General features: G+C 43.8%; 1 protein-coding gene across 1 annotated transcript; it reads left to right on the top strand.

The window, feature by feature from the left end:
- The first annotated feature begins 4,303 nt into the window (after positions 1-4,303).
- Positions 4,304-16,393, top strand: LOC125525458 (ADP-ribosylation factor 3). The gene is made up of 8 exons (XM_048690464.1): positions 4,304-4,617; positions 4,727-4,765; positions 4,877-4,939; positions 9,945-9,963; positions 11,412-11,523; positions 14,728-14,775; positions 15,152-15,282; positions 16,075-16,393. The coding sequence occupies exons 1-8, from the start codon at positions 4,515-4,517 to the stop codon at positions 16,106-16,108; spliced, it is 549 nt and encodes a 182-aa protein (XP_048546421.1). The 5' UTR covers positions 4,304-4,514; the 3' UTR covers positions 16,109-16,393.
- Positions 16,394-16,714: the final 321 nt, after the last annotated feature.

Raw genomic sequence — 16,714 nt, forward strand, 5'->3', positions numbered from 1 at the left:
AAGGCCTGTAGATGTAAACCGACCTTATTATGTAACTTGCATTGTAAGATAGGAAGTGTAGAGGCCGAACCGGACACGTTTATGATCCGGCTTCGGGACTCTGTAAACCGACGGGCGTCAACCTATGTATATAAAGGGACGACCCGGCAACAGTTTAGGGACAGGAAAACAACAACTCGAGGGCCAATCAAAGCGGATTCGCTCTCTGGTCATCGAAACCCTAGCAATACCAATCACAACTAGACGTAGGCTTTTACCTTCATCGAAGGGGCCGAACTAGTATAAAATTCCCCGTGTCCCCTTGTCCGGTTTAACCTCTTTAAGCTAACCCATTGCGATGGCTCCACGATTAAGTCCTTTCACAAGGACATCTGCCGTGACAAACCCACGACAGCAACTTAGGCTTCTTGCCAAACCATAGTTCATACGGTGTCATCTCAACGGATTTAGATGGTGCCCTGTTTAACGTGAATGCAACTGTCTCTAATGCATAACCCCAAAACGATAGTGATAAATTGGTAAGAGACATCATGGATCGCACCATATCTAATAAAGTACGGTTACAACGTTCGGACACACCATTACGCTGTGATGTTCCAGGTGGCGTGAGTTGTGAAACTATTCCACATTGTTTTAAATGAAGGCCAAACTCGTAACTCAAATATTCGCCTCTGCGATCATATCGTAGAAACTTTATTTTCTTGTTACGATGATTCTCCACTTCACTCTGAAATTCTTTGAACTTTTCAAATGTCTCAGACTTGTGTTTCATTAAGTAGATATACCCATGTCTACTCAAATCATCTCTAAAGGTCAGAAAATAACGATACCTATCGCGAGCCTCAACACTCATCGGGCCGCATACATCGGTATATATTATTTCCAATAAGTCAGTGGCTCACTCCATTGTTCCGGAGAACGAAGTCTTAGTCATCTTGCCAAGAGGCATGGTTCGCAAGCATCAAATGATTCATAACCAAGTGATTCCAAAAGTCCATCCGCATGGAGTTTCTTCATGCGCTTTACACCAATATGACCTAAACAGCAGTGCCACAAATATGTTGTACTATCATTATCAACTTTGCAGCTTTTGGCATCAATATTATGAATATGTGTATCACCACGATCGGGACACGTCTCCGATCAATAGCGGAACCTGGATGCTCATATTGGTTCCTACATATTCTACGAAGATCTTTATCGGTCAAACCATAATGACAACATACGTTATTCCCTTTGTCATCGGTATGTTACTTGCCCAAGATTCGATCGTCGGTATCATCATACCTAGTTCAATCTCGTTACCGGCAAGTCTCTTTACTCGTTCTATAATGCATCATCCCGCAACTAACTCATTAGTCACATTGCTTGCAAGGCTTATAATGATGTGCATTACCGAGAGGGCCCAGAGATACATCTCAGATACTCGGAGTGACAAATCCTAATCTTGATCTATGCCAACCGAACAAACACCTTCGGAGACACCTGTAGAGCATCTTTATAACCACCCAGTTACGTTGTGACATTTGATAGGACATAAGGTGTTCCTCCGATATTCGGGAGTTGCATAATCTCATAGTCAGAGGAATATGTATAAGTCGTGAAGAAAGCAATAGCAATAAAACTTAACGATCATTATGCTAAGATAACGGATGGGTCTTGTCCATCACATCATTCTCCTAATGATGTGATCTCGTTCATCAAATGACAACACATGTCTATGGTTAGGAAACTTAACCATCTTTGATTAACGAGCTAGTCTACTAGAGGCTTACTAGGGACACTGTGTTTTGTCTATGTATCCACACATGTATCAAGTTTCCGGTTAATACAATTCTAGCATGAATAATAAACATTTATCATGATACAAGGAAATATAAATAACAACTTTATTATTGCCTCTAGGGCATATTTCCTTCAGGCACAACCCACCTGGGCACGCCCGGGGGCCTAGACGCGCCCTGGTGGGATGTGCCCACCTGGATGGCCTCCCGCACCGCCTCTTCGCCCTATGAATACCCAAATATTCCAAAAATCCTAGGGGAGTCAACGAAATACAATTCCAGCTGCCGCAAGTTTCAGAACCATAAGATCCAATCTAAACATCATCACGGAGGGGTTCATCATCCACATTGGTGCCTCTCCGATGATGCGTGAGTAGTTCATTGTAGACCTACAGGTCCGTAGGCAGTAGCTAGATGGCTTCCTCTCTCTTTTGATTCTCAATACAATGGTCTCTTGAAGATCTATTTGATGTAACTCTTTTTGCAGTGTGTTTGTTGGGATCTGATGAAAGTTATTTGAGTCTTCTTTGATCTCTTATATGCATGATTATTTATAGCCTCGTATTTCTTCTTCGAATCTCTGATTTAGTTAGGCCAACTAGATCGATTTTCTTGCCATGGGAAGAGGTGCTTTGTGATGGGTTCGATCGTGCGGTGTTCTTTCCCAGTGACAGAAGGGGCAGCAAGACACGTATTGATCATTGCTATTAAGGATAACAAGATGGGGTCTATTCCTACATGAATAAATCTTGTCTACATCATGTCATCGTTCTTATTGCATTACTCCGTTTCTCCATGAACTCAATACACTAGATGCATGCTGGATAGCGGTCGATGTGTGGAGTAATAGTAGTAGATGCAGGCATGAGTCGGTCTACTAATATTGGACGTGATGCCTATATATTGATCTTTGCCTGGATATCGTCATAATTATTTGAAGTTCTATCAATTGCCCAACAGTAATTTGTTTACCCGCCGTGTGCTATTTTCTTGAGAGAAGCCACTAGTGAAATCTACATCCCCCGGGTCTATTCTTTCTCATATTTGCTTTCCGAACTATTATTTGCGACTTTTATTTTGAGAACTATTATTCCAAAAACCCAAAATACCTTGCTGCACTTGTTTATTTGCATCTTTTATTTCGCGTTTAATCAAGATCTATTTATCCAATCTATTACAATTTTATCCTGTCAACTAGATAATTTCTGGCGCCATTACCCGGAGAAGGGATTGACAACCCCTTATACGCGTCGGGTTGCAAGTATTTGTTTCTTTGTGTGTAGGTACCGTTTACATAGTGTTGCTTGGTTCTCCTACTGGATTGATACCTTGGTTTCATAACTGAGGGAAATACCTACCATAGCTCTGCTGCATCATCCATTCCTCTTGGGGGAAATACCGACATAGTTCAAGCGACATAAAAAATCGGGCTTAGCTGAAGTTTTGCCGAGGTTTCATCTGACAATGCCTCGGGAATTTCATCGGTCAAACTTGACGTCTGATCCGACGAGGCATTGTTCAGCTCCGAACTCGAAGCCAAATCCGATGAATGATCGCGCTGTGGTCCTGATCCGAGATTGAATCCAAGATCAGCGTGTTGGCATCGACGAGGTCCTCGGACTGGTCTGACACCAGCCCGAAAACGCGAGTCTGTCGTGGGCATCTGCAACATATGCCATGTTTTCAAACCTGCTGGTTTGGCCTGGAGCGAAATTCTCGATCTAGCCGAGGTGGCCAGTAGAATCGGCGTGAAACACAAAAAGCTGTCTGGAGAAGAAGGTCTTCCAGCAACCAATGTTGCGCTCGATCCAAAGATGAGCCATCGAGCTGTTTTGACCACACAACGGAATGTGTATGAGCCATCAATGTCAGGGTTGAATCCAGCGGATCTCAGGCAGGGGGTCCTGAGTTGTGGATCTTAGCTTGATGGTAACATGACACAAGAGGGACATGATGTTTACATAGGTTCGGGTTCTCTTGAAGTACGTGTACTTTGATTGTATTGATGTGATGGGGTACAAAGTACAAGATGATCTATCTTAAGATCATATAATGTCTCTAAAAAACTCTACCTCATGGACTAAACCACTCGGCTTATATAAGGGCTGATAGTACCTAGGGTTACATGTAGGTTGGTTATATCTATGTATAAGCTTGCCGATGATTTAAACATGCCTTGACGTGTGTGACAAGTCTTCTGAGGATTCCATTTTAAACACGCTGGGAGGCATGATGGACATGACCCATTCTTTGGTTATGTGGGTCCTTGGCCCGTCCCATGACTAGGCGGCCAATGTGGTTAGCATCCCCTAGTCAGAACACTGTCACCGTCTGTCTACTACAAGTTTTGTCTGGCTCCAGCGAGTGAGGGGTAATGACGACGGCGCGTCTTCGGCTCTCTTCAGTGCTTGTAGTCGTCGCTAGACGGTGTACGGACCTAAATTCATTTTTTTATTTATAGTGTTCTTGTACTGCATGATCGATGGTGAATACTACTAAGCTTTTTTTTAAAGAGAGAAGTGAACCGGGCCGTGCCTGACATTTTCTCCTCCCGACCTCCGTACTCTCTCCTATCGGCGAGAAGTGGGGGAGATCTTCGTCTTCCGCACTCGCGCGCGCAAGCTCACTCGCTCCAGATCTTCCCTTACCGTCGTAGATCTCACGACCCCAAGCCGCCACGCCCCCAACGAAACCCTAGCTCGCGCCCCTCCGCCGCGTAGGGGCGCCGTCATGGGCATCGTGTTCACGCGGCTCTTCTCGTCGGTATTCGGAAACCGCGAGGCCCGCATCCTCGTCCTCGGCCTCGACAATGCCGGCAAGACTACTATCCTCTGTAAGTGAGCCCGATCTCCCTCGCCCCGAATCTTCCGTGGTTCCTCCTTGGATCTGCGGTTCTGTTTGTTCGTGTTTCTGAATTCTGATTCATGTGGCGTGGCTTGCAGATCGGCTGCAGATGGGGGAGGTCGTTTCCACGATCCCAAGTGGGTTTCCTGTTCTGGTGCTCAACTAGTGTGTGCATTTCTTTTGATGTGTATGGATCGAGCTTAGATTTGATGTGAGGTGGTGTTGTGTCCGTGTGTGTCTTGCTGCAGCCATCGGGTTCAACGTGGAGACGGTGCAGTACAATAACATCAAGTTCCAAGTTTGGGATCTCGGTAAGTGACACGTATCCTCGCCCCTCATTTGAATGTTAGTGTTAGAACTAACGAATCACATTATTCGCAAAAAAAAAGTAACGAATCACATAGATATATATCCAAAGCACAATCTTTGTATTATTCATAGCCATAACTAACACAGAGCACCACACAAGTTGAAGTTTATCAGGATTTGACATACAATTTTGATACTTATGTGAAAAATTGGATCATGTTGGACGATTTGCTGTATGTTGCCAATGTGTTCTCACCCTTTGAATACCATCTTGGAGTCTTCCTTATGTTTATTTCAATTGAATGAGGTTTAGGTATTTCAATTAAATTAGGTTAGGTAATTGATGTGATGCTTAAATCAGTGGGGTAAAGCATAATTAGGGCAGGAGCAAAGGAAGCAAAACCTATAACCAATTTGCCTAGCAGGACTCACTAGAGTAAAGCATACTTAGGGCAGGAGCAAAGGAACCAGCACCAAGGTGCTGCCCCGTGCATCCACATAGATGTAAAAGGAGGCAATCAGTTAGTTTTTCCCCTCAGGCCAGCACTTCACTGGGGCCCACCATCTCCAGAATATTCCCATTCTATTTGTATATTCTTCCCCAGATAATTCCCAGAGTCTCTCTTTCCAAAAAATTGCCTCAAATCCTTCCCGAATCTCTCTCCTTCACCCAAAATTCTCCTCCAAATTCGTCCTCTTGATCCCAACCGATGAAACAAACTCTAATTACTCTAGGCCGACATGGTTTCGAGAGTGGTGGAGGCATGGACCGACATGGAGGAGGTGGTGGAGGAGCCGCTGGCTGCCGGTTGAAATGCCACGTGTGGGTCGGTGATGCTGAGCACCCAGGCTCGAGGGTCGACAAAGGCGGGAGGTGGTGAAGCGCCGCTCCAGGGCATTGAGGCATTGGACGAGGCCCTCCACGAAGGCGCTTGGTGGTCCGTTTCACCATCACTTCCTTTAACTGGGCCGGTAGCTCCTTGAGCATGAGGTTGATGTCACCGTTGGCTTTGTCATCGTCCGCCAATTGATACCAGATGGAACAAACTCTAATTATCCTAGTTCTAATAGGAAGTACTCCCTCCGTCCGGAAATACTTGTCATCAAAATGGATAAAAGGGGATGTATCTAGACATATTTTAGTTCTAGATACATCTCTTTTTATCCATTTTGATGACAAGTATTTTCGGACGGAGAGAGTAATACTGTGAATTCTGATGCTTTATTGATCATGGGAGAGGCTCAATATATAGTAGGGATACCTTGGCTTACAAACCGGCTCAAAAGGAAATACAATCTGACTCTGAAACGGATTCTAATCTGCAATCTGCACGTAATATGAACCTGAGCCAATGAAAACTTATAGTAATAATTGAATCCTTGTCACTTTGGGCTGTATCAGGGGGTGGTGCGTCCAGGTTTGGAGCCCTCCGACCATATTTGGCTTCCCACGTACAGTCGAACTCATGCTCTGCGCCATAGAAAAAGCCCAGTCGTTGTTGGACCCGACATCACACATCATGGATGGCGCTCCGTACCCCTGCCATGGAAAAAGTCCTGGCCGCTACCTAACCCATGCTTCATAGCGTCTCCATAGCCGGAGCTCCTCATCCCGGCATCATCGTCGTCCCCGAGCGCTACACACTATAGTGATTTGAGCCAACGCATCCCTCTCCCATCTCTCCATTTTTTCTTTCCTCACCGTTTCCAGGTTTCCTCCTTTCTCACATGAAGCACCGACTCACCCGTAGAGCCGCCACCGTGGAGCCTAGTTGGTTCTGCAGGCTGCAGGCTGGGGTGACGCGTGGCCATATCCTCATTGCTTCGTTTAGATTAATACTCAACAATCCTAAACTTTTTTTTATCTCCAATGCATGATGTGGAAATTTAACATAACATTCTTTTGTGTCAAATAGATTTGCCTTGTAGACAAGAAGGAGAAGATGTCTTAAGCTTTGCTCTAGCCTACAACATGATTGTAGCTAACACCCTCTTTAGAAAGAGAGAATCACATCTGGTGACTTTTAGTAGTGGCCAACACTCTAGCCAGATTGATTTCATCCTCTCGAGAAGAGAAGATAGGCGTGCGTGCCTAGACTGTAAGGTGATACCTGGAGAGAGTGTTGTACCCCAGCATAAGCTGGTGGTTGCTGACTTCCGCTTTCGGATTCGTGTCCAGCGGGATAAGCGTGCCAAAGTCGCTAGAACGAAGTGGTGGAAGCTCAAGGGGGAGGTAGCTCTAGCGTTCAAGGAGAGGGTCATTAAGGAGGGCCCTTGGGAGGAAGGAGGAGATGCGAACAATGTGTGGACGAAGATGGCGACTTGCATTCGTAAGGTGGCCTCGGAGGAGCTTGGAGTGTCCAGGGGAAGGAGAAGCGAAGATAAGGATACCTGGTGGTGGAATGATGATGTCCAGAAGGCGATTAAAGAGAAGAAAGATTGCTTCAAACGCCTATACCTGGATAGGAGTGCAGACAACATAGAGAAGTACAAGATGGCGAAGAAGGCCGCAAAGCGAGCTCTTGGTGAAGCAAGGGGTCGGGCATATGAGGACCTCTACCAATGGTTAGGCACGAAGGAAGGTGAAAGGGACATCTATAAGATGGCCAAGATCCGAGAGAGGAAGACGAGGGATATTGGCCAAGTCAAATGCATCAAGGACGGAGCAGGCCAACTCTTGGTGAAGGACGAGGAGATTAAGCATAGATGGCGGGAGTACTTCGACAAGCTGTTCAATGGGGAGAATGAGAGTTCTACCATTGAACTGGACGACTCCTTTGATGAGACCAGCATGCGTTTTGTGCAGCGAATCCAGGAGTCTGAGGTCAAGGAGGCTTTAAAAAGGATGAAAGGAGGCAAGGCGATGGGCCTTGATTGTATCCCCATTGAGGTGTGGAAAGGTCTCGGGGGCATAGTGATAGTATGGCTAACCAAGCTTTTCAACCTCATTTTTCGGGCAATCAAGATGCCAGAAGAATGGAGACGGAGTATATTAGTACCAATCTTCAAGAACAAGGGGGATGTTCAGAGTTGTACTAATTACCGTGGAATTAAGCTGATGAGCCATACAATGAAGCTATGGGAGAGAGTCATTGAGCACCGCTTAAGAAGAATGACAAGCGTGACCAAAAATCAGTTTGGTTTCATGCCTGGGAGGTCGACCATGGAAGCCATTTTCTTGGTACGACAACTTATGGAGAGATATAGGGAGCAAAAGAAGGACTTGCATATGGTGTTCATTGACTTGGAGAAGGCCTATGATAAGATACCGTGGAATGTCATGTGGTGGGTCTTGGAGAAACACAAAGTCCCAGCAAAGTACATTACCCTCATCAAGGACATGTACGATAATGTTGTGACAAGTGTTCGAACAAGTGATGTCGACACTGATGACTTCCCGATTAAGATAGGACTGCATCAGGGGTCAGCTTTGAGCCCTTATCTTTTTGCTTTGGTGATGGATGAGGTCACAAGGGATATACAAGGAGATATCCCATGGTGTATGCTCTTTGCGGATGATGTGGTGCTAGTTGACGATAGTCGGACGGGGGTAAATAGGAAGTTAGAGTTATGGAGACAAACCTTGGAATCGAAAGGGTTTAGGCTTAGTAGAACTAAAACCGAGTCATGATGTGCGGTTTCAGTACTACTAGGTGTGAGGAGGAGGTTAGCCTTGATGGCCAGGTGGTACCTCAGAGGACACCTTTCGGTATTTGGGGTCAATGCTGCAGGAGGATGGGGGTATTGATGAAGATGTGAACCATCGAATCAAAGCCGGATGGATGAAGTGGCGCCAAGCTTCTGGCATTCTCTGTGACAAGAGAGTGCCACAAAAGCTAAAAGGCAAGTTCTACAGGACGGCGGTTCGACCCGCAATGTTGTATGGCGCTGAGTGTTGGCCGACTAAAAGGCGACATGTTCAACAGTTAGGTGTGGCGGAGATGCGTATGTTGAGATGGATGTGTGGCCACACGAGGAAGGATCGAGTCCGGAATGATGATATACGAGATAGAGTTGGGGTAGCACCAATTGAAGAGAAGCTTGTCCAACATCGTCTGAGATGGTTTGGGCATATTCAGCGCAGGCCTCCAGAAGCTCCGGTGCATAGTGGACGGCTAAAGCGTGCGGAGAATGTCAAGAGAGGGCGGGGTAGACCGAATTTGACATGGGAGGAGTCCGTTAAGAGAGACCTGAAGGATTGGAGTATCACCAAAGAGCTAGCTATGGACAGGGGTGCGTGGAAGCTTGCTATCCATGTGCCAGAGCCATGAGTTGGTTGCGAGATCTTATGGGTTTCACCTCTAGCCTACCCCAACTTGTTTGGGACTAAAGGCTTTGTTGTTGTTGTTGTTGTTGTAGATTTGCCTTGTAGACAAAAACTTGCTCTGCTTGTTCGCCCATTTGGTTGTGATTGATGGGTCCATGATTGTTAGAGCTGGCTAATCTAGCATAAGGAAAACTATATAGACAACCAAAATAACAACGCTTTGATGTCCTAAATTGCTGTTTATTTACCGTAGTCATTCATCCGGGGTTTTAACTTCTAACGCACCATCTCTACAAATGCTTGTTGTAATACACCACCTTCAAAGATAATATCACTTAAAAGTGATAACTTATAACTTATAACTGTTGTTTTAACTTGAATGACTCTCCTCATTGTGACATACGATCTACATTATGGATTGAGATTTTGAAATCTGCTGTGAAGGTTATTATGCCTGTATACTCTTGCTTATGTGGGTGATTACCCAAATATGAAGCACATTCATCTACCCTTCATGAAATATTTGGTTGTAATGTGTTTAATGGTTATGCATTTTAAGTGAATTTTTTAAGCTGTGGTGAGATTTTCTTTTGATTGCCAAGTTTTGCATTAATATTATTCTTTCTGGAGGAAAGCTTGTGTCCTTCATTTTTTATTAGTGCTATGCTAGTATGTTATGTTATGCCTGCTCTTTCAGAATATCCACCTTGAGATTTTAACATGAATTTTGTTCTCAACAGGTGGTCAAACAAGCATCAGGTACATTCTTTACAGCGAGTATCCATATCCAAAATCGGTCATTATGATGTAACTATTTTATTCAACTTATAGCCATTTTGGAGTAATGCCTTCCCACAGTAATTTGTTGGAGTTGCCCAGGAGATACACACACTAGCTCAAGTTAGAAGAAGAGCCTCACGCAAGAACACAGAGAGGCTTTGGCGCTGCACAACTTGTGCCTTTTCTCTTGTTCACTCTTTCACACAACTGAACTTGGTTACAAACTTACAATGCCTTTTAGCTAGTGTGCCTTTTCTCTTGTTCACTCTTTCACACAACTGAATTTGGTTACAATGCCTTTTAGCTAGTGTGCCTTTTCTCTTGTTCACTCTTTCACACAACTGAACTTCGTTACAATGCATTTTAGATGTACACACACTAGCCGGTAGAAACAACAACTAATAACCACCTCTCTGATCACTCTTAGTTTCGGCCTTTCTCCTTGCACCTGGAGATGTGCTCTCTGCACAACGTTGGTGATTACCAGGTCCACAACTAAGCCTTTCTAACAAACTCTATCCATGCATGCATGTGAATCACTCCTACTACTAACTAGGCATGCACCTAACTGACACTACTAATTAAACAAATTTAGCTTTGCACTGTGTGCACACGTGAAACACACCTCTGACGTGCACACACTACCGCAGCTTCAATACATGCCTAAGTCAGAAATAAACATGATCTAATTACCTATACAGCAAGGTTAATTAACTCCAACATAATTGATCTTTTTGCCAGTCATTTAAGTATTGGTGTCTATGATGTCCTTTTTTTTGAGAGAAGATGAACTTATCACAATTTGCTGTCTCTGGAAGGCATATCATCATGTTGCAACGGTAGTTACTATTTCAAGGCCTGAATCTTAGAAGACCTTATAGACCTTATAGTTTTTGACATCTGAAGCTTATAACTCTAGTTACTCTACTGTAGTTTATCTGATCAACCTTTGTTGACCTGTTGAGAAATTTGGTTGTTTTACCTCATTTGCTGCTGGAATCTCAAGAAGATCTGTATTTGTATTTGTTGAAACTATTTCAGTATGCATATCTTGATTGTTGCAGTCATTGTTAGTTTATTGTGTACTAGCAGCGCCACTCAGTCTGTTCAAGGAGCATTAGTCTTGTAATGGCTTCATTTTCTTGTTTTCATTCCTCGATTTGGGAGATTGTTCAATAAAGACCTGGCATGTAATCTCTTAAAGCTTAATTCAGGCCACTTTCATTATATAAAACTGTAGATCTAAGATGTACTGTACTAGTGAGTATGCTGTTCAGCTTGAGTTAATAATTCTGGTATCTGCCCTGCATCCCTTTACTAGCAGAATGTGAAATGCCTGTCATGAGCCACTTGCAAATTCTACCATTATATAGACTGTAAATCTGAGATGTACTACTGAGTATGCTCTTTCTTGTGTGTGTTCCTAGGCCATACTGGAGATGCTACTTTCCAAACACTCAGGCTATCATATATGTTGTTGATTCAAGTGATACTGATAGGCTGGTAACTGCAAAAGAAGAATTTCATTCCATCCTTGAGGTATGCATCACAATGAAAGAAGCCTCTGATTTATATCACAATTGGATGTGCTTCTCCTACAATGCACATTGGTAATACAAGGGTTCAGATATTTCTCACAAAATAATGTTGATTGTCAATGCTAATTGCACTACGGGAGCATGGGAATGCTACTTTGAAGTGATCAACTAGATATGTGATCGATTTTAGTGGTTTACACAAAATTGATGTGGTTAAAAGACTATTTGCTAGTTATCTGTTTGGGTTCCCGTTCTGCTTTTGATCTACTGGATGATTTTGGCATCAAGTACACTGTAAATAGCAACTACCATTGCGTGATTTTCTTTTGAAAGGAATAACTTGTATTCCACTTAAACTTGGTGCACAGCCGACTTGCTCGCCACAATGCCCGGAAAAAAAATCAGGGGCATCAAAAGTCCACGCGGTGAGAGGCACATCCTCCTCTAAACTGAACTGCGCCAACGTGTGTGCGACCTTATTACATTCTCTACGGCAGAACATCAAATCATAGAACACAAAGGAGGCATGGCATAACCTTCTAGCTTCACGGTATAGAACTCCCAGGTCCGCAGCATCGTAGTTGCGCCCTTTCAGTGCACCAATCATCGTTTGGCAATCTGACTCGAAGATGGCTCTTTGTGCTCCCAGATCATCTGCACCTTCAATCGCCCTAAGACACGCAGTCGTCTCAGTTTGCAGTGAGCTCCGTACATGTTCCATTTTCCCGGCAGCCGCCTCTAGGAACGACCCTGTTTCATCACACGCCACATCCCCAAGCTCCGGCCTCGGACATTTCTCTGAATGCTGCGTCAATGTTTATCTTTACGATCCCCGCCTCGGGAGGTTTCCGGGATTCCTGACAAGCAGGCTGTGGAGATGGTGATTGTTTCATGCTTGAGAATTCCAGCAGATGTTTATTTATAAGCATACTCGCTTCCTCAACCGTCTTTTGCTTCTTACCCGCATTGGTTTTATTCCGTGTTGCCCACTAATCCCATAGAAGAACCGCCACTCTCATTTTCTTCTCTACAGGCAGCAAGCAGACCTGATGCATCAGATTTTGGAAGTCCCCTCATTCAGAGTTGCAAGCACACATCCTCAAAGTCCTTGCTCCCTCCAGACAGCTTTTACTTTTTTGGTCTTCAAAGACAAATGACCACTATGCTCATCAAGCCTAGAACACATAGGGCATCTAGTGTCCAATTCAATCATTTTCCTCTTTATATTCATTCTTGTGGGTAAGGTGTTATGCACCAATCTCCAAAGGAACATGCTTAACTTACCAGGCACCTGCAGCTGCCAAATATGCTTCCATTTCTCCACAACTTGGCTCCGGCCATTGGAAGACTCAGCATTTTGTCTCCTCTCCGCTTCCTTTACACTGACCCCTAGATGATAGGCCGATTTTACCGAGAACACACTCTTTCTATGTGATGCCATGCCAAGAAATCTTCCATACCTGATCTGAGTGGGATCCCAAGGATGACCTTTGAGTCCTCCGGAGAGAACAGCTCTTGTACTAATTCCGTATCCCATGATTCCGTAATCGCGTTGATCAATTCATTTACTTTTGTAATTATCGTCTGCCCTTGGTGCGAATAAGGCCTTCTTGTTGTCCCTCTTGGCAGCCACGGATCAGACCACACATTCACTTGTGAACCATCTCCTATGCGCCAAATCACTCCCTCTCCCGGCCCCTGTGGATGCTACACCAGGTATAAGACATGCCTGGCTATTCTGTTGCTTCCACAATCGTACAATTCGGATGGTATTTCGCCTTCAGCACCACCGCACAGAGGGACTCCGGGTTCTGCAAAAAATGCCAGCTCTGACGAGTTAACATGGCCATATTAAATATGCGTAAGTCTCTAAACCCTAGGCCTCCAGTTCTCTTCGACTTCATCAACATTTTACCTTTCCCAGCCTATCCAGTGACATTTTTTAATTGCCGTCCTGCTGACTCCACCAATACCTTTGCAATCATGCCACTGATTTGCTCACATATGCTTTTGGTCAAATCAAAGCAGGACATCGTGCACGTCGGTATGGCCTGGGCGACGGCCTTAACCAACATTTCCTTTCCTACTTTAGATAGGAGCTTTTCTAGCTACCCTTGCATCCTCTTCCAAATGTTTTCTTTGATGTACTCGAACTCTTTACTCTTCGCTGCTCTGATATTTACAGGCAAACCCAAGTATTGCTTGTTCTTGGATTCTCGGGGTATACAGAGAGCCTGAAGAACTTGATGTTTCTTTGCCATACTTGTTCCTTTAATGAAGAACGCTGAGGATTTGTCTCTGTTGATCTTTTGCCCCGACCGGGCCTCGTACAGGGCCGGTATCTCCTGCAGCTGATTTGCACTAGCAGCTGTAGCCCTTCAATGGATTGGTCCAATTCAGCACGCTGCTGCAAGACTGAGAAACCCTCCGCGCACAAAATGAACAAGTACGGTGATGGTGGATCTCCTTGGCACAAGCCTCGCTGTGGACGGAAAGCGTGTTAACTTCCGATTGAACTTGACGTGATAGGAAACCAATCGAACAGAAGTCATGATCACATTCAACCGTGCAGCCGAAAAACCCAAAGCATTCATCATACCCTCCAGAAAACTCCACTCCACCTGGCGATATGCTTTGCTCATGTTAAGCTTTACTGCCACTAGCCCTTGTCTACCCCCTTTCTTCTTGTGCATCAGGTGGGTTAAGCTAAAACAACATTATCTGTAATCACCTGTCCGGGAACAAAAGCTGATTGGGTTGGGGATATTAACTCCGGAAGAATCACCTTCAAGCGGTTTGCTAAAACATTGGCGATCAGCTTAAAAAGCATGCATAAGAGACTCCGGGTTCTTTACCTTTGGAATCAACACAATCGTTGTCTCATTCCATCCCTCCGGCATTACTGCACCATTTAGAACTCTTAGGATCCTCTTGAATCTTGGGTCTGACCAAATGCCAAAACTTATAAAAAACTGCCGGCATGCCATCCGGACCTGGAGCCTTTAGATCACAAAAAATTGCATGTTGAAAGGTGATGTGTGATTTGGCAATGCATGTTGACCACATAAACAACTTACCTAGTGCAATTTCTTCCATTTGACGGTAGGGTCTTTTGAGCCAGATGTATTCAGTGGCCAGGATGTATTTTTTTCAAGATAATTATCTGATTGCATATGTTACCTCATTGTGTGCATTGTACTGGCAGGAGGATGAGCTGAAAGGTGCGGTTGTCCTTGTATATGCAAATAAACAGGTGAAGAAACAAACATATTTGATTTCTTATATACGGTTTTGAAATTTGTATAGTTACTTGGACATTGCAACTGTTCTCAGAACTAACAACAAAGTTCTTGTAATAATTCATGATTTCCACTATACCTGCAGTCTTTTCTTATTTCTGCAGTACATTTTTGGATCTATTGTCTACTAACAAGGCACCTGCCTTTACGAGTTTCCATGAAATTACTTTAACTATCATCATTCATTGGCTGCTTTTTTTTTATTAGAAGGAAATAAATGCTTCTAGGTGAATTTACTTGTCTGAATACCTTTTGGATGCAGGTTGTTGCGCATCCTGTTTGATATGCTATCTTACCTAATTCATTATTGTGATGTCTTTTCTTATCCAGGACCTTCCAGGTGCACTTAATGATGCTGCCATAACTGAATCATTAGAACTTCACAAGATTAAGAGCCGCCAATGGGCAATTTTCAAAACATCTGCTATAAAAGGGGAGGGGCTTTTTGAAGGCTTGAACTGGTAAGTTGAATGAAACATTCCTTTCTAAAGTGACTAGATGAATACTTGCTCTTTTCTATATTTTCAATCTATTTTTTTGTTTGTGGTGGTATGGCAGGGGGCTGCAAATCCTGTATCCCCTCTTCAAATCGTTAGAAAATGCCCATGCCCAGTATTCTGGTTAGACATGGATAATGACTAGATGATTTCATTTCACATAAGAAAGGACTGTTTTCCCTTGTTAGTTGTTACTTGTTACTGTCTATAAGTTTTAGTGTCTTATCACCGGACGTCTAATAAGATAGCGACATGCTTATGCATTCCCTAAAGAATTACTTACACCCAGAGTACACCAACTTGCAGCAAAATAACAAAACCACGCATAATCTCAAAAACCCCATAAAAATGGTACAACTTACATAACAGCACATTTTAATCAAATTTGACGGAGGCCATTTGTTTCCCTGTGGCGTACGATTATATCTGGCGTGGCAGCTGCCCAATGCTATCTCTGTCCATCGTTGTGGCCCATCTGTCGGTGGGACAGAGAAACAAATAGTATAGTAGGAATTATAATGGGAGAAGAGGATCGAACCCAGTACATGGAACTTGTTGGCGCATCCTCGCTCGTCATGACCAACCCATCCAAAATGTGCTGTTACGTAAGTTATTGTACTACCATTTTTGTGGTTTTTTTAGATTATGGATGATTTGGTTATTACGCTTTCGGTACGCAATATATGGGCAACAAACGGTCTTGGTTAGATTCGATGGAAGTCATTGCTGATACCGGCCGATTATTGTTTGCTGCAGGCTCAGTAATGCACTCAAGTCCGGAGGCAGCTAATGTAGGAGGCCCAGCCTCCATTCCGTGAATCATTGCTTGATGGTAAGGAACAGGGACGATGACAGCCTTCTCGCTAGTCTGCGTGAAAATGAGAATCTCTTTATTTTAACTCCGGAAGTTATACACAATCAGTTTTCTGTAGAGTGCTTGTTGAAGTTTCCAGATACAACACTAGGTGTACCATGTCGAGAGCAAGAATATATTTGTAGAAAATACCAAGCAAACGATTACGGTTTGAAATATGTGGCTTCACCGCGTAAAATTTCACCCCATTTTCTTTTCCAATGATTGAACTCGCAATTTTTTTTCCGCGTCTCTTTGGCTGGGACCAGATCAGATGCCTGAAGTTACTCAATCCCTGAAATCCAATCATGTCATTTACAAAGTTATATGCTTACCGTAATCATCAAAAATAACATAGGACTACTGCTTTACATCTACTAGTTTGTTACTGTGTGTTGGAGCCATAGTTTTAAGGGTTTTTATCAGTTTTGCTATCGGCTGTATAACGCTACTCAGTTTTGCCACTAAATGTTTTCACTACTCTAAAATGCCACTGTTTCGTTAGACACAAACTCAGAAATACCATTTTCCGCCGTTACCGTC

Source organism: Triticum urartu, chromosome 7 (genome assembly GCF_003073215.2).
Source record: "Triticum urartu cultivar G1812 chromosome 7, Tu2.1, whole genome shotgun sequence".
Classification (NCBI taxonomy): Eukaryota; Viridiplantae; Streptophyta; class Magnoliopsida; order Poales; family Poaceae; genus Triticum; species Triticum urartu.